Source organism: Amblyomma americanum, chromosome 2 (genome assembly GCF_052857255.1).
Source record: "Amblyomma americanum isolate KBUSLIRL-KWMA chromosome 2, ASM5285725v1, whole genome shotgun sequence".
Classification (NCBI taxonomy): Eukaryota; Metazoa; Arthropoda; class Arachnida; order Ixodida; family Ixodidae; genus Amblyomma; species Amblyomma americanum.
Genome location: NC_135498.1, coordinates 167905886 through 167931362, shown reverse-complemented (window position 1 = coordinate 167931362; position 25477 = coordinate 167905886). Strand labels below are relative to the sequence as shown.

The 25477-nt window shown below is 49.7% G+C and overlaps 1 protein-coding gene across 1 annotated transcript in view; it reads right to left on the bottom strand.

The window, feature by feature from the left end:
* Nucleotides 1-25477, bottom strand: part of LOC144121970 (uncharacterized) — a 109699-nt gene that overhangs the window by 37975 nt on the left and 46247 nt on the right. The window contains exons 10-14 of the mRNA XM_077655437.1: nucleotides 24145-24297; nucleotides 17291-17557; nucleotides 15267-15581; nucleotides 4771-4963; nucleotides 2412-2665 (exon numbers count right to left, since the gene is read on the bottom strand). Of these exons, the coding sequence (XP_077511563.1) occupies nucleotides 2412-2665; nucleotides 4771-4963; nucleotides 15267-15581; nucleotides 17291-17557; nucleotides 24145-24297 (1182 nt within the window). The remainder of the gene's footprint in view (nucleotides 1-2411; nucleotides 2666-4770; nucleotides 4964-15266; nucleotides 15582-17290; nucleotides 17558-24144; nucleotides 24298-25477) is intronic.

Sequence of the window (25477 nt, the reverse complement as noted above, 5' to 3'; positions counted from 1 at the left end):
TTTCCCTCGCTTCCACCCGCATAGCTCTTTCATTCATCCATTGAGCTGAACTGCGCACTCATCACGGGCCATTTGCTCCTTTGAGCAGTGAAGCCACCACGCGTGCGAGGCAGCCGCCTGTGAGGGGGCGCTCCAGTGCTAACGAGTCCCACTCTGAAGGGTGGCCGGGCAGCCCCTTACCACTGTGGAGAAGTGCTACGATGATCCTGACAGTGCGCACGCAATAAAGCATTGATGACAATGTGAAAAATAGTCACTGCTGGGTGTTCTCATCTCAAGAGCAGGCGACCATTGCCCAGTCTATCACTAAATAAATTTCACGTGATGCAGGCGGTTGCAGGGACTGAATTTACACATTTGGAATCTGCACACAATAATACACATTCCCCGAAGGCATCATAACTGTGTCTTCACCATTTAAAACAATCGCTAAACTAGGCAATGGCCCAGTCAAAGATTGAGCCCAGCGAGCCGATGGCTGGGCGGCGGCGGCAGCGGCGACTGCTTCCTCCTGACGCTTCCCACATTCTCGCTCCAGCGCGGCACTCGTAGCACGAACCTTATCAGAGACAGCAGGGAATCTCTACTGAGCTCCCTCGAGTACCGTATTGACACGATTGCAAGTCGACTCGAATGTAAATCGACCCCCTCAAATCACATTTCCGAAAAATAAAAAAAAACTTCCAAGGATGTTTAAGGTTGGCCTTTAATAGTTGAATGCGATAGCATTATCCAGCGGCCGTCGTTGATCGCCAGCTGCTATCGGCTGCAGCGCGCGGGCGTGCCTGTGGGCACATTCCAAAACGAAAATGTATTAGTCACTGGACTACACGTCCACACTTGCGCCATCGTCCTCACTAAACGCTGCCGTCGTGGTCGCTGCTGCGGTCCCACAGCATGCCCTTCTAACGTCGTCATCCAGTGAAACCCCGCACTTTGCAAACAGCCATGTCATGACATTGCGTGGAACAGCTGAAAATTTTCCTCGCTGCAGCTGCCATACCTGTATCACCCATTGTGAACGTCGAACTTGCGGCCTGGGGTGCGGCTGTTCGCTACTTCGGCGTAAAAAATGGCAGCCATCTTGAATGTAGCCGTGAGCGAGCGCCGGTCACTTGCTGGACCTGGCGCACAAATGATGACTGACGAAGCACTACATTAAAAACTTGTGAAACGCGGCCGGCAGTAGTCAAATGCGCCAGGGCCAGAAAGAAACTACACGTGAATGGCGTTGGCTCTTCCGTCTGCTAACAACGCTCCTTGGCACCGCTGCCGTTCCAAGTGGGGGTGCCGCCTAGATTGGAACAGCAGCCCTTCCATCAACTATCTACGCTCCCTTTTTGAAAGTAAAAAGAAAACTTGGACGCTCGAGTTTCCCATTGAACGCGATTGCGTTACCGGGCCGCAGCCGCTTATCAGCAACTGCAGTCAGCAGCCCCGTGTGGGGTGCCAGTTTGCTGTTTATCGATAGCCACCATCGGCCGCCGCCCGCGCATGCGGAGAGGGAATGCCAGTTCTGCGCATTGACATAGCAGCTGCTCAAGGCCAGCACCAAAAGCGATGCGACGGAGCCACGCAGCAAAAATGCAACCACGTGCATGCGTGATATCTCGTTTGTCTCGCCTTTACTTATAGTGCGATGTTTTCGTTTCAATTGTAAGTCGACTGACCCCACTTCTGATTTTCAAATCAAAAAAAAAATAGGTCGACTTACAATTGTGTAAATACGGTACTTAGCTTTTGAGCTGCAGCCACTCTGGGGAGAAAGAACCGATTAGACCGGCTAACATCGGCAATGGCCTTCATGGCTCCGATGGCAACTGGCGGGCGGTATCGCTGCGTGTGTTTGAGATTCAGATCCAATTGCTCTCTCCGCAACAGTGTTCCTTCATTTTCTCCCCTTTCCTGTCTTATTTTGCCATTGGTTGGCCTTGCTGATTTCTTCTTTCTCTCCTCGCCAACGTTTTTTTAATATTTTAAAAATTTCTCTGTCGGCAACAGCATCCCTCCATTTTCTCCCCCTACTTCCATTTTCTTTCTATCCTGGCCCCTTCGATCAGTGACCTTTGACAGGCTTCATCCATGCGGTCGCTCGAGATGGCCTCCGTATAACTTCTTACACCATAAAATTTTCATTGAAGACTCTTTGAAATAAGCGCTAAGCACTCGTATTGGGTTGTCATTCTGGAGTTCTAGTGCTTCACACTTTTTTATAAAATGAATCGTGTCCAACTCACAAAGCTTCCACTCTACTACAAATCCCTTCACCAGCAACACCACCACAGAATCTGTGCGCAATGACGAGCATTTCCATCCTACTTGTCCCAGAGTTCCCGCATCCTGTTCGTCACAAGCAACAGAAACTGAAGCTAGCCTCCCAGTCACTTCCAAGCAAGCAGCAAGGCACCCACCTTTCCTGTGCGCTGGACAAAGCGCTTGGAGAGCGGGTGCCGCAGGATGTCTGCCACAGTCAGCTGCTTCTGCGACTGGTCTTGTGACTGCTGCTCCACCTTTTCGGGGGACAATGTCTCCACGCCAGATGAGGCCACCACCTTCCGGCGCATCTTCTTCTCCTTGCGCCGTTTGTTGCCAGGGACTTTTTTGCCCTTGCGGGCTTTGACGGGACCATTCTGCTCCATTTTGGGTGCTGCCTCTGCCAGAGCACCTGAAAGCGGGAAACAATGCAGCAGTACAATGACTGTTTGTTGCCAAGGGATGGGATAAAAGTAGGAGTGACAAACGTCCCTATCCAGCCCTTACTAAACAGCGTGTGATGGCCACTTCCCCAAGCAGGCCAACTGCCCATCACAACATAGCCCAGTTCATACGTAAAGTGGCCAGCAAACACGGACCTCATGTCTTCATTGCGCAGAGTGTGCAACAGAGTATGTGGCAATGTTTGTCATGCATGGTGATTGGTTTTATGTTTGGTTTATGGGGGTTTAACGTCCCAAAGCGACTCAGGCTATGAGAGACGCCGTAGTGAAGCGCTCCGGAAATTTCGACCACCTGGAGTTCTTTCACGTGCACCGACATCGCACAGTACACGGGCCTCTAGAATTTCACCTCCATCGAAATTCGACCGCCGCGGCCGGTATCAAACCCGCGTCTTTCGGGTCAGCAGCCGAGCGCCATAACCACTGAGCCAACGCGGTGGCTAGACAGCACCTTGAAGAAGTTCATAAAAGAGATCATGGAAAATGCGTGGCCGTTGTTCTACACCTCTGGAAAGCAGGTAAGAATGTTGTCCCCAACCTCATGACGTTTCAACACAGCCAATGGTGCTGCAAAAGGCCCACTTGCACGGTCTGGCACCAGCTTCCGCTGAACGAGTAACATACACTTTGTTTTGGCAAAAGTGCCATATGCATGCAAGGCACCAGTGCCAAACATAAGCAACAGCCGGTCGAAGCACACTTCAGACTTGATAAACAGCGTCTGCCAATGTCGGCTCATAGACAGAAATCACAAAACAGTCCTATCTGACACTTTCCCAAGCTCTGCACATGAGGAGAGTAGTCACAAGGATGCTTTACTAAGCGAGCATCTTATATTAACTGTTGACTGCAATTCGTCCACAAAAGATTGCACGGCACTGCCTTCATCATCATCAGCATCAGCCTGACTACACCCTTTGCAGGGCAAAAGGCCTCTCCCATGCCTCTCCAATTGACCCTGTCCTTTGCCAGCTGCGCCCACCCTATGCCTGCAAACTTCTTAATCTCATCCGCCCACCTAACCTTCTGCCGCCCCCCCTGCTACGCTTGCCTTCTCTTGGAATCCACTCCGTCACCCTTAAGGACCAGCTGTTATCCTACCTTTGCATTACATGCCCTGCCCAAGCTGATTTCTTCCTCTTGATTTCGATTAGGATTTCATTAACCTGCATTTGTTCCCTCACCCACTCTGCCCGCTTCCGGTCTCTTAACGTTACACCTATCATTTTTCTTTCCAAGGCTCGCTGCGCTGTCCTTAACTTAAGCTGAACTCTTTTCGTTAGCCTCCATGTTTGTACCCCGTAGGTGAGTACCGGTAAGATACAGCTGCTGCACACGTTTCTCTTGAGGGATATTAGTAAACTGCCATTCATGATCCCAGAGAGCCTGCCTATGCGCTCCAACCCATTCTTAAATGCACACATGCAATCGCACATGCATGCAACGCACAAAAACAGGGCCGCATGTGCGGACCCCATGCCACTCAAGGTATGGCACTGCCTTAGCAGTGGCTAATGAGCACAGAATGCTGCAAGAAGGATATTGAAGCAAGATATGAAAACCTGGACAAGTATAACTATTTAAAATTCTAGGATGCAAATACGTCACCTCATATGGAAAGAACCAAGGACAACACACATACAGCTTTGCACTCTTGTCTACTCTTTGCAACCAGTCACCACGTGCACTACGAGTGCTGGGCGTAAGGTGCCACTCAATACCAATCCAAGAGAGTACCAAATACAAACGGTAGCTTGCGAGAACCAGACAGGGGACTGAGCATAAACGCACGCATGCAATTGCACAAGCAAGCACAAAAAAAGGGCCACATGTGCGGACCGCATGCCACTCAAGGCATGGTCAAATAGCACAGATTGCACGCAGCTCGATAAATTCAGAATGGTCGAAAGGCAGCAATATTCAGCACAAGCGAACAGATTGATCCTGCCTCACAACTCTGTAGGACTTCGGCAGTGTGCCATTTCAGGGCAAAAGTGGAGCAGTCAAGAATTTTGGTGTAGGTTGCCCTCTCTGAGGCTTGCACCAGGCGCACCTTCTGCCGCTGCTGCAGCAGCAGGCTTCTCTCCCAGTGCTGCTTCGTTGTCAGTATTGGGAGTCACGCCCCACGTCAGTGGTTGCTCTCCCCAGCCACCATTTGGCGTTGTCGCCACGCCACTGCCACTGCGGTTGGCCAGTCCTGATTCTGGCGCAGGAGGTGGAGAGGGCAGCCTGACGACACAGTCTACCTGGAAAGATGCAAGGAGCACTTTCTACTGTTTCCCGAGCGGCACACCTGCCTCGGCTGACATCACTGGACCATCCTGCAGGTTGCTCCATGTCCAATCCACTCAGAAGGCTGCCCAGACACTCCACTACGCCCTTTCATGCCATAAACAAAAATCATGCATGACGCATTGACTGCACAAATGCCATACTAGTACAACCCATTTATGGGCCATTCCCACAACTTAGAAACAGTCAATAAGGGACCCCCCAAAAGAAAAACTTGCCAAAGACCAATTCTGTTTCACATGTGTATAATTTTGGGCTAGAGCTGAGTATGACATACAGTACCCCTTATCAAAGACATGCCATTCCTTTCACACTCCGCCTTGATCCGCAGCACTTAGTGGCTTCACCATTATGCAGCAGCATCTACGCGCGGCCTGACCTTATTTTATGTGCTAGACAATGGCACTAACAGGGCCAGAAACATTACCACCATGACCACTTGCTGTGAAAAAGTAATAATGGAGTGCACCCACATAAGGAACACATCTCTTACCCACCGGCGTACCACCCACCAGCACGCCAGGCAGCAAGACAGTGGTAGCCACTCCCTTGGTGCCGCCAGGGTGCTTCAAGCAGAAGCCACAGTGGGAGGTGCTATGAAACTATACTCACTGGTTATCATAAGTGAATATTCTCGTCCCAATGAGATGAGGGATGCCGGAGTGAAGGGATCCGGAAATTTCGACCCCCTGGGGTTCTTTAACGTGCACTGTCATCACACAGAACATGGGCCCATGGAATTTTGCCTCAATCGAAATTCAACCGCCGCGGCCGAGATCGCACCTGCGTCTTTCAAGTCAGCAGCCGAATGCCATAACCAATAAGCCACTGTGGCAGCATTTATGGCCTGATCTAATCTGACCAAGCATTGCATGAGGCTGTGACCGCCGCCCATGTATTCAACCTTCGGGGTATTTCGAATCGCGAAGGCAGTGGCAGCTTTTATGAGGATATTTCGACGTGGGGGGGGGGGTTGGTTCACAGAAGTCTACAAGAGTATCACGCTGGAAAGCGCCGCAAATGCCATGGCACGAGTCTGAGGTAGTATTTGTTGTGCTCAAAAAAGGATTAGCCACTCATTGTGGGTATGCAGAACGATCGTGAAAACTAAACCGATTTGCAGTAGGGGTTTAGCATGATTACTGAGTAATTTTTTCCCCGAGATGTGCAGCCGTGAAGTTTGAAAAAAGATTCGGCACAGCGTTGTCAACGACACTGTGCAAATTCTACGGTTCAAGTGTTGGCGTTCACGCAGCGTCGTGTATGCACCACTGACAAATGTCTAGTGACCCTAACCCGCATTTAGACCATTTGCCTAGTCGGGTGGCGTGAATTGAGCATGAAGCCTGAACTCCATGTACGCGAAAACTCACGCGAACGCAAAGGCGACGGCGGTAAGTGACAAGCGACGCCGTCGCGCGAAGCATTTTTGCCGTGTCGCTTGTCTCGTCATTCGGAGATTGCGGTGACAGTTTATGGGAGTGTTTTTACTAAGCCGGAGTGCACAGGCACCGAACGAAAGCACACCTCCCCGTGAATTCGTGATGTGACTTCGTCTCCGCAAGCCCGCCGGCTTGGTTATCTCCACTGCCGTAGAGGAAATATTTATTTTGCCCTGACTATAAGGCACACTCACAAAATTTTAAGAGAGAGAACAGGTTACAGGCGTGTTTATTAAGCTCATGCGCGCAAGCACTGAGTCCGTTGTGCACGTCGCGGGTGCGCGTCGCCTGCCGCCTTCGCTTGCATGGAGGTTGCCCATTAAGCAACGAAGCGATGTTGCCGCGCCGCCTCGTCGCGTCGCTCTCTTTTTTGCGTACATGGAGCCCATGCTTGACCGGCTCGAGAAAATCACCGGGGAAACACCGTGGTTACGTTGACCCGCCATATATACAGCCTGACTCGCCGCTGGTGACGCTTGAATTTTTCGTGTTTTCGGCAAGTTATCGGTCGATCTGCACCGTCAAAAGTGCAACGATGCTAGGGGCAGTGTTTTTTTTGCGATGCAGGCCGATTATGGCAAGCGGCGAGCAAATTTCTAGACCGGCCTCCTCTAAGTCACCTTCCTGATTTATTAACGTAGCTCCTCGCATCGAACATAACAAAGGGCATGCGACCAGGCAGCAGCTCGACAACACTGCTGTTCAAACTTGCAAGCGCGACCTGTATGTCGCCTTCTCGTTTGAAGCGAAAACTCTCGGGAATGACCTTGTTTGCGCACTTTCAAAAGTTTCGTCTGTTTTGGCCAATGCGAAACGGTCAGGCTTAGCGAAGACTATGGCACCCAAGGAGCAGCTCAATTCACTGCCGTTCATAGTCTGCATTGTCACCGAAAGCTCGGCTCGCTCGCTGTTTGGTTCAGCAGTTTGCGACTAGCAGTCGCAATGCAGGATAATCGAGCATCGAGTGACTGGCCTGTGACTGTCGCTTTTCAACCAATGCAACCGTTTTCAACTGTCACTTTTCGACCAAAACAATCGCACAACCTCTGTGACTCGCAAATGTGAAGGGGCTGATAATCTTACGGACACTTCTTACGGACCACTGTTTTCTGACACCGCAAAGCGCCAGAAAAACTATTTTCGTGTGGATTCTACCATGGGGACATCAGCGATGTGATTGCGACAGAGATTAATGGTTCGAGTGCGCTGCACCATGAAATTTGTTCGCTCCACTGTAAACAGCTAGGGGCACTCTGCACTCGCTTGGTACCCGTTGCAAGACAGGTTATTGGTTGTAGGCTTGGTACTTCTGTGGCCTGATCTGTGCCTGCATGAGGCTAATTTGTCGGCGGTATTAATTTGATACTGCATGTGCAAAAGGGTCACCGCCGCTCGGTGGTGGCAATGCCTCTGCTCGCTACTTCGCTCTAAGTGGGTCAAGCTTTTCGTGCGGTTCGAGTAATGCGGCTTTGAATGCATGCATTTGAGTCGACACCGGAAGAAATTTCGAATAAAGCGATATTTTGAGTCAAGCGCTTTCGTTATAACGAGGGATTATGTATGTTTGCAAGAGTCACGCAAGCTGAACTCAAGAAATAGAGTATGTAACGCAAGCATAAGTGAAGGCTCAAAATGAAATAGCCTTTGCCGCATGCGCACTTCAAAGAATGCTACCCATATGCCCGTATGCTTATTTCGCAGCGTCAGAATGTAGCCTGTGCACTCATCGCAGCTTTGGTGGCGCTGCAAGGAACTACTGGGATGGAGTATAAAGATGGGGCTGAGTTGTGGCACCATCTACCAGGGTGGGTGGTCCCTACAGAGTAGTCACGTAATATTTCTCGGGACGTATGCTAGAGTTACAGATGGTCAATGAGTAGGTGGCCCTCTGCGCCGGTTGTTAGCATCTGCCAACAAAATATTTTGCCAAATTGTTTTACTCCGGGTAGTTCCTGCCAGTCGTTGCACCCGGTGAAGCATGCAACATACTTATTCGAATGTAAAGCGAGAGCATACACTCAAATCCCGTTACAACGAACACCACATTAACGAACATTTCAGATTAACGAACTTTTAAGAAATCCCATGCCGAATGCTTATAGTTTCAACGTAAAAATATTTCACTACTACGAACTTCAGAATAACGAACATTTCAGAATAACAATCGTTATTTAATTTCCGTGTCACCTTAACAACACCTCAGTACTACGAACTCATATCCCGAAATGCGAGGATTCTTAGATTTCAGTGTATCCGTTACAGCAGTTGGAGCTCTAAGCTAGCAGACGACGCAGCGCGAAGAGCAGGCGCCTTGCAACTTGCTTCCCGCAAAAACCTGAGATGGCGCGGGAGGAGAAAGATGCGGGCGGGGACTTTTTTTTTTTTTCCTTCTCCGTTGTGGAGGCAACGACGCACCAGCTTTTGTGAGAGGAGAGGCGGGGAGCATGGGCTCGTAAAACCTGAGACTGTGCGGCAGAAGGAAAAAAAAAAAGTAGTAATTAACGCTGAAGTGGGCCTTTTCTTTTTTTTCTGTTGTGGAGGCGATGATGCATCACGTTTTTCTTGCTTGTTTTCTCAGTTGTTCGCGTGCTGTCACCCGTATCAGGCCTGTCCATCTTGTTTTTCTTCTGGTTATATTATTGTGTTAGAAGTGCGCGCCGGCGTTCGCGTTGCTATGAGCTCAACAACTCTAACCACGGCGAAGAAGCGAAAGCAGTTTTCTTTGAGCGAGAAAGTAGACATTCTTCGCGAGCTAGAAGACGGGAAGAAACAATCCGTCGTGGCTAAAGACACAGCATTGCTGACTTGGTTTAAAGACGTGAGAGCACAGAATGTGCCCGTGTCAGGCTCAATGCTGCAGGAGAAGGCGCGGCAGTTCGCTGCAATTCTTGAGGTCACCGGCTTCAAAGCGTCTTCTGGCTGGCTCCATCGTTTTCGCCAACGAAACAACGTAGCCTGGCAGTCTGTGTCTGGCGAGGAGAAGGCAGCAGATGAAGCAGCAGCAGCCACGTGGAGGGAGGAAAGCTTCCACGAAATGGTCAAGTCTTACGCAACAGCTCATGTTTTTAATGCAGACGAGATGGCCTGCTTTTATCAGCTGCTCCCGGACAAGACAATGCATTTTAAAGAAGAACAGCACAGAGGCGGCAAAAAGTCGAAGCTTCGCGTCACCGTGCTGTATTGCTGCAATGCAGATGGCACTGAAAAGTTGAAGCCTCTGGTGATCAGGAGGTTTTCGAAGCCGCGCTGCTTGAAAAATGTAGTGTCGCTGCCATGCCAGTATAGGGCGAATCAGCGTGCTTGGATGACCCGCGAGCTCTTTTCCGAGTGGCTGCTGACGGTAAACGAGATGAGGAAGGAGGGGCGACACATTGTGATGATTGTGGACAATTGCTCGGCACACATAGTCAACATACGGCTCACGAATGTGCGTCGCGAGTATCTGCCACCGAACTGCACATCAGTACTTCAGCCACTGGACCAAGGAATAATAAGGAGCGTGAAGTCGCACTTCTGGAAGCGCCTGCAGTGCTCGACAGCCATCAACGTCCGACAGGTTGCGGAAATGCTGACAGGCGCATGGTGGAGCGTCACGTCCACCACCATCCAAAACTGCTGGAAGAAGGCCGGCCTGACGATCACAGATGGCCAACCAAAAACTGATGAACCGGCAGCGGAGGACAGTTCGAGCGAGCTTTGGAGCGAGGTGGCTGAGCAGCTAGCCGTCGATCCTTCAGTCACATTTGACGACTATGTCCAGTGTGACAAGGCGACATGGACCTCAGCGCAGCTTACCACTGATGACATGCTGCAGAGTGTCCAGGGCCCGGGGACTCAAGATGAGGAATGCAGCGACGACATGGACGATGGCGTTACGGCAGCACCCGAAGACTGCGACGAGTCCGTGTCGGCCACAAATGCGTTGAACTGCTTGCGAAAACTCCGCATATTTATAGCCAAAAGCGGCACAGCGACTGAAGGCGTGCATAAGAATGCGGACGGTCTGGAATCGTTCGTGCTGCAGAGTCTGTGCTGCACTTGTCAGAAGACGATCACGGACTATTTCAAATAAATGTGCTTTGTCTGACGATCACGTGTGCATTGTGTGAGAAACGAGTTCAAGGAGGTACCGTTTCAAAGGTAGGACGTTTGCGTTACTGAAATGCTATTGTTATGGCTAATTTTTGGGCTTTCACTATAACGACCTTTCAGAATAACGAACATTTTCCCGCGGTCCCCTGAAGTTTGTTATACCGAGATTTCACTGTAGTCGACTACAGTAAAAGCTTGTTAATCCAAACTTAAAGGGGACCGGAAAATTGTTCGAATTAAACGAAGTTCAAATTATCGAATGGGCGCTAGAATGAGCAGTCATTGCGCCCCGCCATGCGGGCAGAACCTGCCGAAGCAGTCACATCTCGACCCGTTATCGCGAGCTAGGCGCGACTACATGTTTGTAGCGGCGATTCTGAGAATTAAATTCATGGGGTTCCATTGGCAAATGAAATAAATTGATTGGCCAGTTATGCGCCAGAAACAAGTACTGGAATGCATTCGCGTGAGCAGCGAGCCTCAGTGCTCGAATACAGTCAAACCCACTTATAACAATTCTGAAGTGCCACAGAAATATCACTGTTATAACCGATAATTGTTATAACCAAGTTATGCAATAAAACAAAACAAAGAAAACATGAAAACTTAAGAGCATTTATTGAGGGCAAAATAGCTTGCACTTCTCACTTCTTTGCTGAAACAAACCCGTAATCAATGAGTTTCGACTGCTTCGTGGCAATTTTGCCGACACCTTTCTGGAGGGCATCCAAATGCTGAACATATCCGAGCGAAAGGTTTTTTGCAAAAATTAAGTCCCGCAGGGACTCTATCACTCTTGAGGCCTCCTGATGAGACACAACTTGCACAAGTTCCAGTGCATCTTCGTCATCGCTGCTGTCATCGTCTTCCGCGCCGGTGACTGCTGCGACGATCGCCTCATCAGTCAATTCCTCATTTGTCGTGACTGCATCGTCGGCGTGCAAGAACTCTTCAAGCCCCTTCGCGTCGCCGTCATCACCGCGCACTGTAGACCAAAGTTCTGTAATCGCTCCATCAGCAGGAGCGTCGCGACACTCCGCGTCACTGATGTCCCCGGCAAAGCCAGCTTTTCGGAAACAATTCATGACGGTGGAGGAGCTGACTTCTGCCCATGCCCCAAAAATGAATTGGACAGCCATCAGAAGCGAAATCTTAAAGTCTGGAGTGGGTCGGCATTCATGCACAGCAATGTACAGGTTAAGAGCAAGCCTGCTCAACACACGTAGGCAATACAATGCCTTGAAGAATGCAATCAAGCCTGCGTCCATGGGCTGCGAGCCTGCAGTTGTGTTCGGCGGCAGGAAAAAAATTTTCACATGCGACAGCTTCTGGGCAGTCTGGTGTGCAGTACCGTTACCAAGGACCAACGCCACCTTCCTGCCTTCGTGCTGCATCTGCTGATCGCACTCGCACTGCCACTCGCGGAAAAGTTCACGCGTCATCCACGCTTTCTTATTATGACGGTAACGAACTGGAATCCTCGCAGCACCACGGAAACAGCGGGGATTCCTGCATTTTCCAATTACGAAGGCGGGGCACTTGTTGCTGCCGTCCATATTCGCACAGAGGAAAACAATCGCCCACAATTTGCCCTGCTTGCTGCCCTTAGAGGGATCGCCTTTGAGTGCATGCGTCTTCGACGGAAGCATTTGGAAGAATAGCCCGGTCTTGTCACCATTGTACAAGTCCCGGTACGCATATGCTTCAAGGATGTACGGCAGTGTCTCTTCCAACCACTTCCGTCTAGCGTCGACATCGAGCGACCCTGCCTCGCCCACAACTGCCTTGTAGACGATTCCGTGCCTCTCCTTGAAGCGCTGAATCCAGCCACCACCAGGCTGGAAATCGGTGTTTTCAAGGAGATGCGCAAAGTGCTTCGCCTTCTTTGCTAAAATCGGGCCACTAATTGGCAAGTTGATAGCACGTCGCTAAGGAACCACTGATACAGTGCCTCCTCCACGTCTTTGTAGGCCGAATCCTTTTCTGGCCATCCTCCATATCATGGCCAGCACTAGCATGGCATTCGTTTTCAGTCACCTTGAGCGCGTTGCGGATAATGGTTGAAACCGTCGGCTGTGACAGGCCGTACTTGCGCACCAAGTTGCACACTTTTTCACCACCTCTGTGCTCTCTCAAAATGTTCCGCTTTGTTTCCAAAGATATTGCCGCTCGCTCTCTCTTCTGCGGCAGTTGAGCCACGCTGGCCACGCTTCCTGAAGGAGAATCCTCCATTTTTGAACTCTGGGGGAATCCGATGGGCTTGCAGAACTGGCAGGACCGAGGCTGGTGATGGCAGATGATGAAAACCACGCTGGCAACGCACGTGCTTTGATGCTGTACGCTGCCCTCGGGACATGTGCAACTCGTGAAGCAGGAACCAAAGAGAATGGGATAGGTGGGGCAGCCCACACTCAAATGCCTTGACGCGTCTTCAACGGGCGGTGCACCCTCAGAATGGACTGCTCCCCGTGCCCTGGTACAAAAGCAACAAAAGGAAGTGCCTCCCTACCCTCTCCACCTCTGCCCCGAGGAAAGTGTCCGTCTTTTCTCCTCCTCCGAGTCATACAAGCTTCTTGGGGTGCGTGGTCACGTAAGCGCAGCGTCAAGTGCGCCACGTGCGCCTTAAGCGTAGTTTGGCTGGCGTGGTCGCTGCGTTTGCGCGTTTTTTTCTTTGAGGGTTGGCTCTAAATTTAATTGTTACAACCGACAATCTAGTATGACAGCATTGCTATAAGCGGTTTATTTTACCATAGAACACATTGCAAAGGTGATGCTGCCGCGGCTGTCCATTGCTATATCCGATATATTGTTAAAAGCGGTATTGTTAAAAGTGGATTTAACTGTATAATGCTCCAAAACGTTTATTTACGGGGCAGGGTTGTCAAAATTTAAAGTAATCAGTGGTGCGCATTCGCTTGCGTTTCTTCTGCCGAGACTCCATCAGCATCATCTGCAGTTTGCCCAAGAGCTCCAGCACAGCCTCCAAGTTCGCATTGGCAGAGAAGTAGCGTGCTCCTACATCGAGCGCTGACGCTACTTCACGTGCACTTGGCGGTGGCATAGGCTCTTCGCTGCAGTCGGACTCCATCACTCTCGGTTGTGCTCACCGCACGTCAGCCCTGTGTCGTCTGCTGACAGCATGTAGCCTCAATTATATCGGTGTCACTCAAGGGCTGCAACGTCTTCACACTGCTGTCCATGTAGCTCGTGGCCCCAACAAAACGCATCACGGTGGCACCCAAACCACCATACTGCGTTATGTACACCACGTGATCGCGGCCCAGCGACCGCAACGACGACAGCCTGGAACAGCTTGCGCTGAAGCATTGGTGGCGCAGGCGAGTGCTCCAGCAATAAAAGTCTCCTTCAGCATGCACCGGAGCGCAGGCGGAGTCTCAAGTGCTCGTCTTTTTTCCTTTCTATTAATTTACATCTCTAGTGAATTCGCAGCGTGTTATACTAGCTATGGGTCAACTTTTTATCTATGGGGAATGGTGTCAGCCAGGGGCTCTTAGTTCGTATTAACCGTAGTGGATGCCGCCTTGTTTCGAACTATCGGGAGTTTTCCCTTATTGAAATACACAGGGCTGTGCCGGGACCCGGGCGTCAGTTCGAATTAACCGTAAGTTTGATTTAACAGAGTTCGAATTAACGAGCTTTTACTGTACCACGATTTGATTGCCCTCAAGCAGTGCCTGCTGTGGTGCAGCTATTTGGAAGCAATCTCACCTCTGAGTTTGCGCAGTTCCGCAATGTTATGTTGGCAACGTAAGTACCATTGAAGCCAAGTCTCAATACACCCAAAGTCAAAAACGGCATTCTTTGTGTAAGCTGGGATACCGTGTGTCACGTTATGGCGTCATGTTCTTTATATGTGGCATTGCGGTGCGGTTTTTTTTTACTGCTACTGCTTGTTGAGTCCACACGACGGCAGCACGTGCTCAGTATTATGCTCGTTTGCTTCACCCTGTGTCAATTGTGGTGTTGGATCCGTTTTGTGGACACCTGACCCCTTAGGCGAAGAAACTAGAATCAAAACCCCACCTAGATATCATCCAGGGAGATAATATCTGTGCTGCAGCCACTGGACATCTGCCTAAATAAATGAGAGTGCAGAAACTGGCCACCAAATATATCTGGGAGGATCATACCCTGACACCCTCTGGAAGAAACGAGCAACTGTGCGCATCACAGGCTGCCAGGTGGGTGTCTGCCGCTTGGTGCAGCTTGCCTTGCGAAACGGAATTAGGTCGTTCAAGAAATGCTCCATATCAAATGACCTCGACGGCACCGAGGATGATGTCTTGGAGGTCGAGAGCGAGAGGTAGGACTTGTCTTCCGAGATCTTGGCCTCCGAAAACAAGAAACAGTGAATGCTCTTGAAAAAAAAAAAAAAAAAAGAGACAGCGAGTGATAGCCACAATGTCTATTAAAGGTAGATGCGTTTTTCTGCATCTGTTGATTTCACGTTCAATTTGTGGTTTTACTTCTTCCCACTGGGCAGCATGTGAAGTCGCCCCACGCATTACACCATTACACTAAAGTAAATACAGTACAATTTCATGTTATACCATCCCGACGCCTAATGCACCGCGTGTGCTATCTATGGTTCCCTGGGCATGTACTAGTCCACCATTTCACCGTCACCTAACTGGGAGATGCATGCGGTGCTCCTCTGTAGACAGAAAGGGCACGAGAGGCTGGACTTCCCCTCCGCGCTCACCTCCGTGGCTATGGTTGCAGAGCTGCGCCCAATGCGTTCCGCCACACTTTCCCCCCCTTGGCCTGGCTGGCGCCCAGTGCTGGTAGCCGTGCTGTTGTCGCCCTGGTCGCCGTTGTTGGAGCCAGTGGCATTGTTGTTGCGTGCGTCTAGGGAAGCCTGCAGGAAGGCCATGTCCTCGATGTGCTGCTCGAGCGCTGCACTGCCTGTGCTCTCGGCATCTGACGACCAGTCCTCTTCGCCGCTCAGCTCGTCGGGGGCCACTGCCCACCCCTGGGACGGAGAAGAGGGCATGCACCGCCTCTCCTCCTCGGGAACCTGTGAGCGGGCAAAACGGGTCAACCAACTCCTCTGCACTGCACCCACCAGAGAGTTAAGGGGGGATGCAGCTTTGAGCAAAAATTTTCTGTTTCTTGATGCATATGCCTATATGGAATTTTTTGAGCACATCAGAAATACTACTTTCACAAAATTTCACTCTTATATCTCAACAATCTTAATTTATATTTCTAAATTCCTAATATATATTTTCCCTAGAAATGTTTTAAAAAAGCTGCAGGGTTAAGAATGGAAGGCTGGCTCGCTTTCCTACTGACTTGCTACAGGTCAAGGCATTCTTAGAAAGCTGTCACGGAGTATAGCCCCAGTCATAGCTTTGTTAATACCGAGCTCCTTTCCCATATGAACCGCAGCTCTTGAAACACAAGGGGAAAAAAGGAAGCAGATATGCATAAACTGTCGCCAAAATTAAGTGCATGTATTGTCTGCTTTTCCCGCTTCCATGTTTCAAGGGCTGCACTTCTGGTCACGAGCAACCTACTTGCCCAAACAGCTACACTGACCTTTCCCGGATCCGCTGCTGCTTCTGAGGAGCAAATCACTAGGCTTCACCTACTTGGAACCTGAACGCTAGGCTACAACCTGCAAAATACACACACCCCAAAGCTAACAACCTGCACCCCACACGTACAAGGCACCCTACAGCCGGGACCACTGCCCTGAAACATGAACACAGGCTACCACAAAGGCTACAGGAAAGCACATGCATCCCACCTCACAAGACAGGACATCCCATGTACAGAAGCAACACCACACCCCCAATCGCAGGCACCCCCCCACACAGCCATCTTCCTGGACACCTGCACCACCCCAGGAGCAGCAACCCTCAGAACCACAAACACCACAGAGGCAGAATGCCTGGCCACATCTGTACCCTTCTCACAAACCCAAGCACAGTAAAAGCTTCTCTGTAAAGCCATCGCCCCTTAATCTTCAGGCCACTTACTATCGATGGTACCGGTACCACAGCAACAAATCACTTATGTGCGACCCTGGGCTGGAGGGCACTTCCAGAAGTGAGTGCATTCAGTTGACCCACGAGCTTAGTGCCCGGGTGCTGGTCGATGGCCTCCCCAACTCGCATCCACATGCTAGCAACCGAAATGAGCCCATTGACTACTGCACCCTAATACACTACAGGCAAAGCTGCATCATCCTCCCCACTCCATATTAGACCACTCAGAAAGCACACACTGGAGGCAGCTTCAAACCAACTCATTCCCATCCCCCCAGTTTGCCCACCTGTTTCACTCTTCCCTCTGCACTGTACCACCTATGGAGTCACCCACACTGTTTCAAAGTCTGGGGATGCCCAAACTCAATCGCTTCTGACCCGTTCCCTGCCCCACCAAAATCTACTGGGAGGGGAAGCAGGAACAAACATTACTGTCCTTCTGAGAGAGAGCCCTTCTGGCCACACAAGCTGGAAAACAGCTCCAGGCAGGATGGGGAGGCCAGAGGACTCGTGGACTAAGAAGCCCTCTAGAGAAAGTTTCTAACCTTGCTTTAGAATAAAGTTCGTTCTCCCTCTCTCCCAAGCCAATTCAATTGAAAAACCTTTACTGTACAGATGACTAGAGGCTGCAGAGGGCAGAGAGTAAGGTGGGATTAAGAGCGGCCGGCTGTGGCCGCCTTGCACATGGAGCACCACAATGTGCCCCGTCACTGCAGCCATTCAGGATGCCCACCTCGAGCAGTTGCTCGGGTGTGAAGATCATGATGGAACCCAGGTCCCCCGTCTCGGCCCAAGGGTCCACACTGGAGGGCCCAGCCAGCTCCGGCTCTGCAGGCAGCCGGTCTCCATCCAGCATGGTGGCCATGAGCGCTGAGGGAGGCGGAGCCAGTGACGCCTCCAGGGAGCAGGGCATGGGCACGCGACCTGGAGGGTGGCCACCGGGCCTCCGGCTGTTCTTGTTCTTGCCGTTGCGGCGCTGTCTTTGCACGTACTCCTGCACCTGTTGTTGCCCAGAGCCAGCCAGTGTCAGTGGACACACAAGAGTCCAAGCTGGTCACTGACACCGCGCACTTTCATATAATCACGATGACAGGACCATGGTTGATTCAAGTTTCAGTATCATAAAATTTGCAACATTCCCCGGCTGAAGTAGTGCATTGTGTAAGATAAGGCAGAATTTCAGTTACTACTTTGACCACTCTTCTGTGCCACAAGAGATGATACAAAAGCTGGAGTCATGGCTGCTAGTAACAGTGAAGGGGCCCCCAACACATCTGAGAACTTGCCGGCAACACTGAAGCAAGCTCTGAACAGCACAGCTGAAAGATGTGGTATGCAGGGCAGGATGGCATTAGCATGCTGCATGCTGTACATAGGACTGTGACCGCACAGATTTTGTTCACCTTTAGAAGATATGAACTTCAGCTGACACGAACATTCCTGACCCAGTGAAATACATCCTTTATAATACTACTCTACAAAGAAAACCTGGCACCACTGTCTCCTGAAGCCATCAATGCAGCTGTTGTTCCCGCTCCAATCATATGAAACGTCGCTAGAGTTATTGCACGTTGATGCCAGCTTTGTAGCGAGGCTACAGTCACCATTGTCCTGCACTAACTTTACAGAACCATGGAAGATTTTGCACATCACAGTTGTGACATCCACAATGGAGAAATGAGCACAGGGCTTCGCAGCTGACACAGCCAAACTGCATCACTCTTCAAAATACAGTCGAGCCCACTTATAAGGAATCTGACAGTCACGCGGATTCTGTTCGTTGTATCCGATGTTCGTAGTAAGTGGACTCTCCGTACAGCAGCCAAAAATACTAAGGCCGCTAAAAGTTGTTTTTTATTTCTTATAGAAGGGTCAACCCACGTCAAACGTTCCAGACGTTGCGCTCAGCCATCTCCAATTTGTTCCAGAAAACTCACACACTTATCCCAATGTGCGTAAATAAAGCCTGGCATAGTTTTGCTGAAAAAAATTTATTCGCATGGTGAGCGCAATTTGAATATTTATAAAAGGCGAGAAACTAGGCACTGCTCATTAATTAAAAATTGAATATTTTAGAAAACACTCCACAATTTTTTCAGTGATATCTACACAGATTCTGGCTTTCGATATAAATCTGAATATGCAGCTTTATATAGCACAAATATTTTTTAAAGATGGAAAGAAACTGAAAATGTTTCATTTTTGTCGTTTTTTTAAAATATGATCTTCCTCTCCGAAATTCAGAAATTGCCTTTTTGCTTCTCTAGATGTCTAGTATCTATAACAAAAGTTGCAGGTGACGAAAATATGAACATAGAAGTAAAAAAAATACAGAAGGTGCGAAAAAGTGCGTTTAGAGCTAAAAATGCTCGTAAATTTCACCGAGGTGGTCCTGTTAAAAATACAAACAATAGCGGGTTGGGTTACGTAGAAGAGTCCATCGCCTTGCATTTCTGAAATTTTAATTGAAGCAATTTTTCTTTTAAGCGAGAAAAGAAATTTTGAATTTGAGCTCTCGCGCCGCAAGCTTCATCGTGTCTTTAACGCCTCTTCATCGCACAACACGACACCTGGCATGGCACAATCCTTATGGCCAGATAACCGCTTCAGTTTGTCATCGCTTGCTGTTGTGCATTTTTAGGGATAGAGCTAAAGAAGATGCCGCGTGACATTCGGCGGGGGGTGGTATGCAATAAACGAGATCGTTCTTGCTTTTGAAGGTCGAAGTTCGAACAGATCTGCATTGGTGCGGCAAGCAAAGAGAAGAAAAACAAGGGTATTATGCGTGCTGTCTCGCATCGACCATGAGGATGGAACGATCAGCCCGCATTGCCGGCCTATCACAAGTGGTTTATTTTATAGCAATACCTAGCTACATTAAGCTAGCATTTCGAGCCTTCAGCGTGACGGCACCGTGGCTACCGTGGCAGTGCCGTTGGTCACATGGGTTGGTCACGTGGTGTGGAGGAGCTGCTGCTGCCGGCGACGCGGCGTGCAACAGCTACAAAAGCTCTGCACATGCGTCGTGTCAAGTGGGACAATGATAATAATAATAATAATAGTCATGTTTATTTTTGCCACTGAGTACAGAGGAGCGAAAATAGGTGGCTGGAGAAAAAGCTGCTCTATGGGCAGCGTGACGGCGCTCCAGCCACCGTTACATCAGGAGCAATGGCGAGGCATAGTGCATATCTGAAAAACACCATTGTTTTCCGTTTCACCCAGCGAAACGGAGCAGCGAAAGACTGACTTTGCAATTCGACTGAGCGAGTTCCATTCGGTGAGCTGTAGCTATCATGTCACCCCATGTTTAATGAGAGCTAAACCACAGACATTTTTTTTATCCGAAGAATAAGATCGCGGAGCGCACATGACGATGCGAAGTGAGCACTGCTGCAGCGAGTAACCCGAGACTCGCTGGCGGTGAGCGCAACCCGCTAGTGAGTACGTAGGCGTGTTGCTCGCATGAAGGTGCATTACCAGCCTGGAGGCTTGTCTACAGTCGCAGTCAGGTCGCTGCTAAGGACGGAAGTTTTCTTCTCATGGAGGAACCAGGCCCATCTAGCAGTTTTGCGGGTCCTGTGGATGTCGGTGCGGGTAAGTAAGGAAGAATTAATGTTTGGTTTACTAAACTAAGGTGATAGTATGCGTTGCTTAAATTTAGATCTATGTATTCTGTCAGCATTTACTCCTGCATTATCTTGTTTTTGTTTTACCTTTTTAGTGAGACCACAGAAAAAAAAAACAAGAAAGAATGCTGCTCGCTGTAGAATGAAGGCTCGTTCGGGGTATATGAGACACAGATGGGCACAAATTAACCACCGCGAACAACTATTTGAAGGCAAATGCAGTCACATTACACACCTGAGTTGTGGGGTCCCATCTGAATTGTGTAAAACTTGCATGTGTCAGACGTCTATGAGTTAAGGTGTTTTCATAGATGTGCATGAATTTCTGTTTCGTTTGTAGAAACTGAACTTCCTCCATGCTCGCTTGGTCCAACTGGGTGCCGCAAGCTAACGCACACCAAGAAACGTTCCATCATCATTTATGAAAAACTGGCATACACACACAAGAGACTTCTCTGTGCTCAGGGCGCCCACAAGAAGACATCAGTACCATGTGTGCTCATCACTATCACAAAGCCAGAATCTGTGTAGATATCACTGAAAAAATTGTGGAGTGCTTTCTAAAATATTCAATTTTTAATTTTTATTGAGCAGTGCCTAGTTTCTTGCCTTTTATAAATATTCAAATTGTGCTCACCATGTGAATAAATTTTTTTCGGCAAAAATATGCCAGGCTTTGATTACATGCATTGGGATAAGTGTCCGTGAATTTCCTTGAACAAATTGGAGATCGTCGAGCGCAATGTCTAGGACGTTTGGCGCGGAATGACCCAAAACCCGAGTTGTGCGCGCCTACTTGTCCAAAGCAGAGCCTGCCGTGGCTCTTTCCAGGCTATCTAGGGCAGTCATTAAATCCTCGCCGAGACCCTTACTGCTGGCAACTATCAAATTTAGGGATGGGATACAACTAATCGTGGTTGAAGCGTCTACGGCAGCTGGTCGCAGGTAGGCCGCATTAAAGATTCCTAGCAGTAGGGGAATGCTCACACTTGGTGTTCAAAGTCTTCGTCAGAGCACGCGCTTCTGCGATTTTGTTGCCCGCAGGAACGTAGTCATCCGAGGAAACATCTGGCCAGCTATGCATCAATGATTATGGTTTATGGGGATTTAACGTCCCAAAGAGACTGAGGCTAGGAGGTGGTGGAAACTTTATTAGACACAGGGGAGTTTAGGACGCGCAGGTCCTTGTGCCCCGCACGGCCCCACTGCACTCAAATGTTCATGTCCCGGAGGCTCGTGACGCTGGCAGCCTGGCCTGTGGTGATGGCTTGCTTGGCCGGGTCCTCTGAGCGCAGTAGGGTCTCCCAAGCCTCCCTAGTGGTAAGGTGTTCCAGGCCCCGCGGGGGAGGAGCCGCCGGGCAGAGGAAAAGGATATGATCGAGAGTGGCTTTGGGGTGGTGGCAGAGGGTACAGGAGGGGTTTGTGTGGACTTGGTGATAGCGCGAGCGTGCATAAGGGGAGAGTAAGGTGCGTGTTTTGAGCCGCCTCCAAAGTGTCTGGTGATAATTGGTCGAGGGAGGGATGGGGTGGGGGTAGAGCCGATGCTCGGCTTTGCAGGCCTCTGTCATTTCACTTAAGGAATGTGTGTTCCCGTGAGAACTCCAGATTGGAGGTCGCCGGTGCCCTGTTGAGAGAACCTCGGGCTAAAGCGTTGGCAGCCTCGTTTCCGGGAGTCCCGGAGTAGGCAGGCACCCATATGAGCTCCATGTGGCAGGGCGGGTGTGTGGCGAGGGAGTTCAATATGCAAAATGCAGGGACGTGAACTCTCTCGCGGGCGAAATTTAGTATGGCAGTTTTAGAGTCCGACAGTATATACCGGGCCTCCATGCGCGTGATGGCAAGGGCAATGACGGCCTCTTCAGCCTCTTCCGAAGTGGCAGGGGGGATTTGTGAAGGGTGGCAATCGGTTGGAGGGAGGGGTTCGTGATGGCTACAACCACGTCTTCGCCTGTGCATGCGGCAGTCACCCACACGGCATCCGGTGCCATGCCATAGAGTTTGTGGAGCGCCCGTTCGCGAGCTCTGCGGCGGGATTCGTGGTAGGTGGGGTGAATGTTTGTGGGGAGAGGTTTAATAAGTAGCTCGCGGTGAATGTGGTAGGAGACCTGGAGCTGTGTGGGATCAGTGGCTGGTATCCTGATACCGAGGGTGTGTAGGATGTGTCTGCCAGTAGTGGTTCTCGTGAGATGTATGTATTGTGTCCATCGGTGGGCCTCGATAAGCTCACCTATCGTGTTGTGTAAGCCTAGCTGGAGGAGTTTTTCGGTTGAGGTATTTAGGGGTAGGTGTAGTGCTGTCTTAAATGCTGTTCGGATCATGGCATCCAGGCTAGGAGGGACGCCGTAGTGGAGGGCTCTGGGAATTTCAACCACCTGGGGTTCTCTAACGTGCACTGACATCGCACAGCACGCAGGCCTCTACAATTTCGCTTCCATCAAAATTTGACTGGCGCAGCCGGGATCGAACCCGTGTCTTTTGGGTCAGCAGCCGAGCATCATAACCACTGAGCCGCTATGCATCCGTGAAGCATTGCCACAAATCTACATGCGTCTGATCACATGTGTTTTCGAGCTTCATCTGTCGTCCCTGGCCCATGCAGCAACGAAAGTAGTGCAGCGCTCATGGCACGGAGTGCATCAGCTGCAGCGCTGCCTTTTTATTGCATTTTTGGGTCGAAGCGTTCTTTCCAGTGTGGTATTGCAAAGGTTGAGAGGCACTCTCATCTCCGCGCTTACTAGAAGCACGACCTCTTCAACTTTGGGGGAAGAGCTCATGATGCCTCCTTGTTCGCTGTAACCGAGTGGTGTGGCCCAAGTTGTTTGTTGAATCTGCGGCGAATTGCCATTGCCCTTATACATATTTTGAAGGTAGCACCACACCCATTCATAATAAGCAAGCGTTCGTTATATCTGCGGCCGTTACAAGTGGAGTCGACAACACTCAATCTCTGTCAATCAACTTTCTAAGTGCGGCTTTTACACAGGCACCCACTTTCTGCACTTCAATGTCCATCACAGAAATGCTACGAATTCATATGTGTTGAATTCTGGGCGCCCATTCTGCATTGCAGCGAAGGCTTCTGTGTGTCGTTTCTCTCTCGCTCGCTTCTGCTAGAAGAAATCAATGTACAAGAACAGAACTTTGTCATTCCTCCAGGCAAGGCAAGCCTCACATTAGAGAGACCCCGACAGAGTGGTGCCTATGTTCGGACGCCCATGGTCATCCACTTTTTTTTTAAAGCATTTCAGAAGCTACACCATATTGGTCACATGCTTCAACTGGGCAAACGCAACAAGCACCACAAGTTCTTTTCGTGTTTGCTCTTTTTGCGACCACAGAAACCACAGTGCTGCCTCAAAAGAAAAAATGATTTTTTGAAGAAAGAAAACTATGCAGTAACTGTCTCGCATGGTATCTCAGTAGACACTGGAACTACATCATACAGGAAAGGATAAAGGAAGGAGTGAAAGAAAGAAGGATGAGGTGCTGTAGTGGAGGTCTCCGGAATTATTTCGACCACCTGGGGGTCTTTAACATGTACTGACATCACACAGCACACGGGCACCCTTGGCGTTTCGCCTTCATCGAAACGCGACTGCTGCAGTTGGGTTCGAACCCGGGTACTACGACTCAGTAGACGAGTGCTTTAATGACATAAGAAAAAAAAAAGCCCAAACAAAATTTTGAGCGAGACCAAAATGGTGCCAGAGGAGTGTCTAGTTCCCGGATTATGAGCCATGGAATTCAGTAACATTCTGATCCCAGTTTAGAAGGCAATGCACGTTGCACTCGCTTCTTCAGATTAGTTTAACGACAAAAATATGCATACCTTTTGAATCAAACTATTCAGACGCGATAATGAGTCATGACCGTAACAGACTGCCCCCCTCTTAACACTGCATTCGACAAACGAAGGCAGAAAGAATCAAGGTGCTGTGCTATAAAGCTGTGCACTCACCTGTCCAATCAAGCGCTCGATGCCAAGCACCTCGATGGTGTCCGAAGGCCGAGGACCTCCAGAGATGGGTGAGGACCTGTCCCAGGAAGACCGCTCCCAGGTGGGCATTGGCGAATCGGGAAGCTCGTCGGGGCACCCTATCTCGTAGTCCTCCTGTTGGAGTGAAAACCCCTCCACTAGTACAGTAGAACCTCACTGACACGTTCCCAGCTCATACACTTTCACACTAAGTACGTTCAAAATGTCACCAACTATGATAGCGTGTTACGTTTAGTGGTCATCCAAATGCGCGCAAACATACAAGTGGCCAAGTGTGGGACACACACATCGCACCAGCGGCAGCCAGCCCGGATTTTCCGCATCGCACCAGTGCAACGGCACGAAGCATTTCAAATCAATGCTGAGCGAGAACAGGTTAGCCCTGGGGTGTGGGGGCACCACGCAAGAGTGGCTTCTCCGCATAGCATACAGGCAATGGGCATCCGAAAACGACGGCAACAGCTTTTTACTCCCTCGCCACTGCTAGCCTATTCAATACGTTGCTGTTTGATTCATGCTAAAGACTATGCAAATACGATAGAACCTTACAAGCACCACAAAAGTTCTTTGGATCTTGCACCAACCAGCGCTAGACCACCTTTAAAGGAAGTGAAAGTAAATATATGTATTTGCACTTTATTCTAAGTAAGATTTTTCCAAACCTTAGCAATTTTGGATGATACGTTTTCCTGGATAATGCGTTTTTCTCGTACACTTTTTAAGAAAATGCATTACTGAGGCTTTATTGTACGCCACTCTTTCCAGGAAGGCCGATTCCTGCTCGCAGGGAAAGGACAAGAGAGAGAGAGGTGATATCAGACAGCAAAGATGTGGACTGAACAAAAATGTGTCCATAAATAAGTATTGTGAGCAAGTTGTTTTACCCTGCATACAGTTTGCGACGCTGCACTGCTCCACATGCTCAGCACCGAAGCACATACCCTACCATGCTACTTCTGAAAAGCCATGCACGTATAACAACTGCCTGCCGCACGCGGAGGCCAGCATGACAAGCATTCAGAACTAGTCCCAGAATTAAAAAATAAATAAAAAGCTAGCTTCCCCATTCATGAAGTTGTCTCAGTTGAAACAATCATGGCAACTAAACGTGCCGGCTAATAAAAACAATAAAAACAATTCCAGAGTGATGCTCTTGAAGACGACACAGAAGATGTCCCTGAAGATGACACGCCGGAGAAGACAAAGTGTCAGCCGGTTCTAGGTAGTGCTCCTTGCTATCTTGCAACTTTTAGCTGGGGCAAGGCCATGTCAAACAGTTACCCGTGGGACTGCC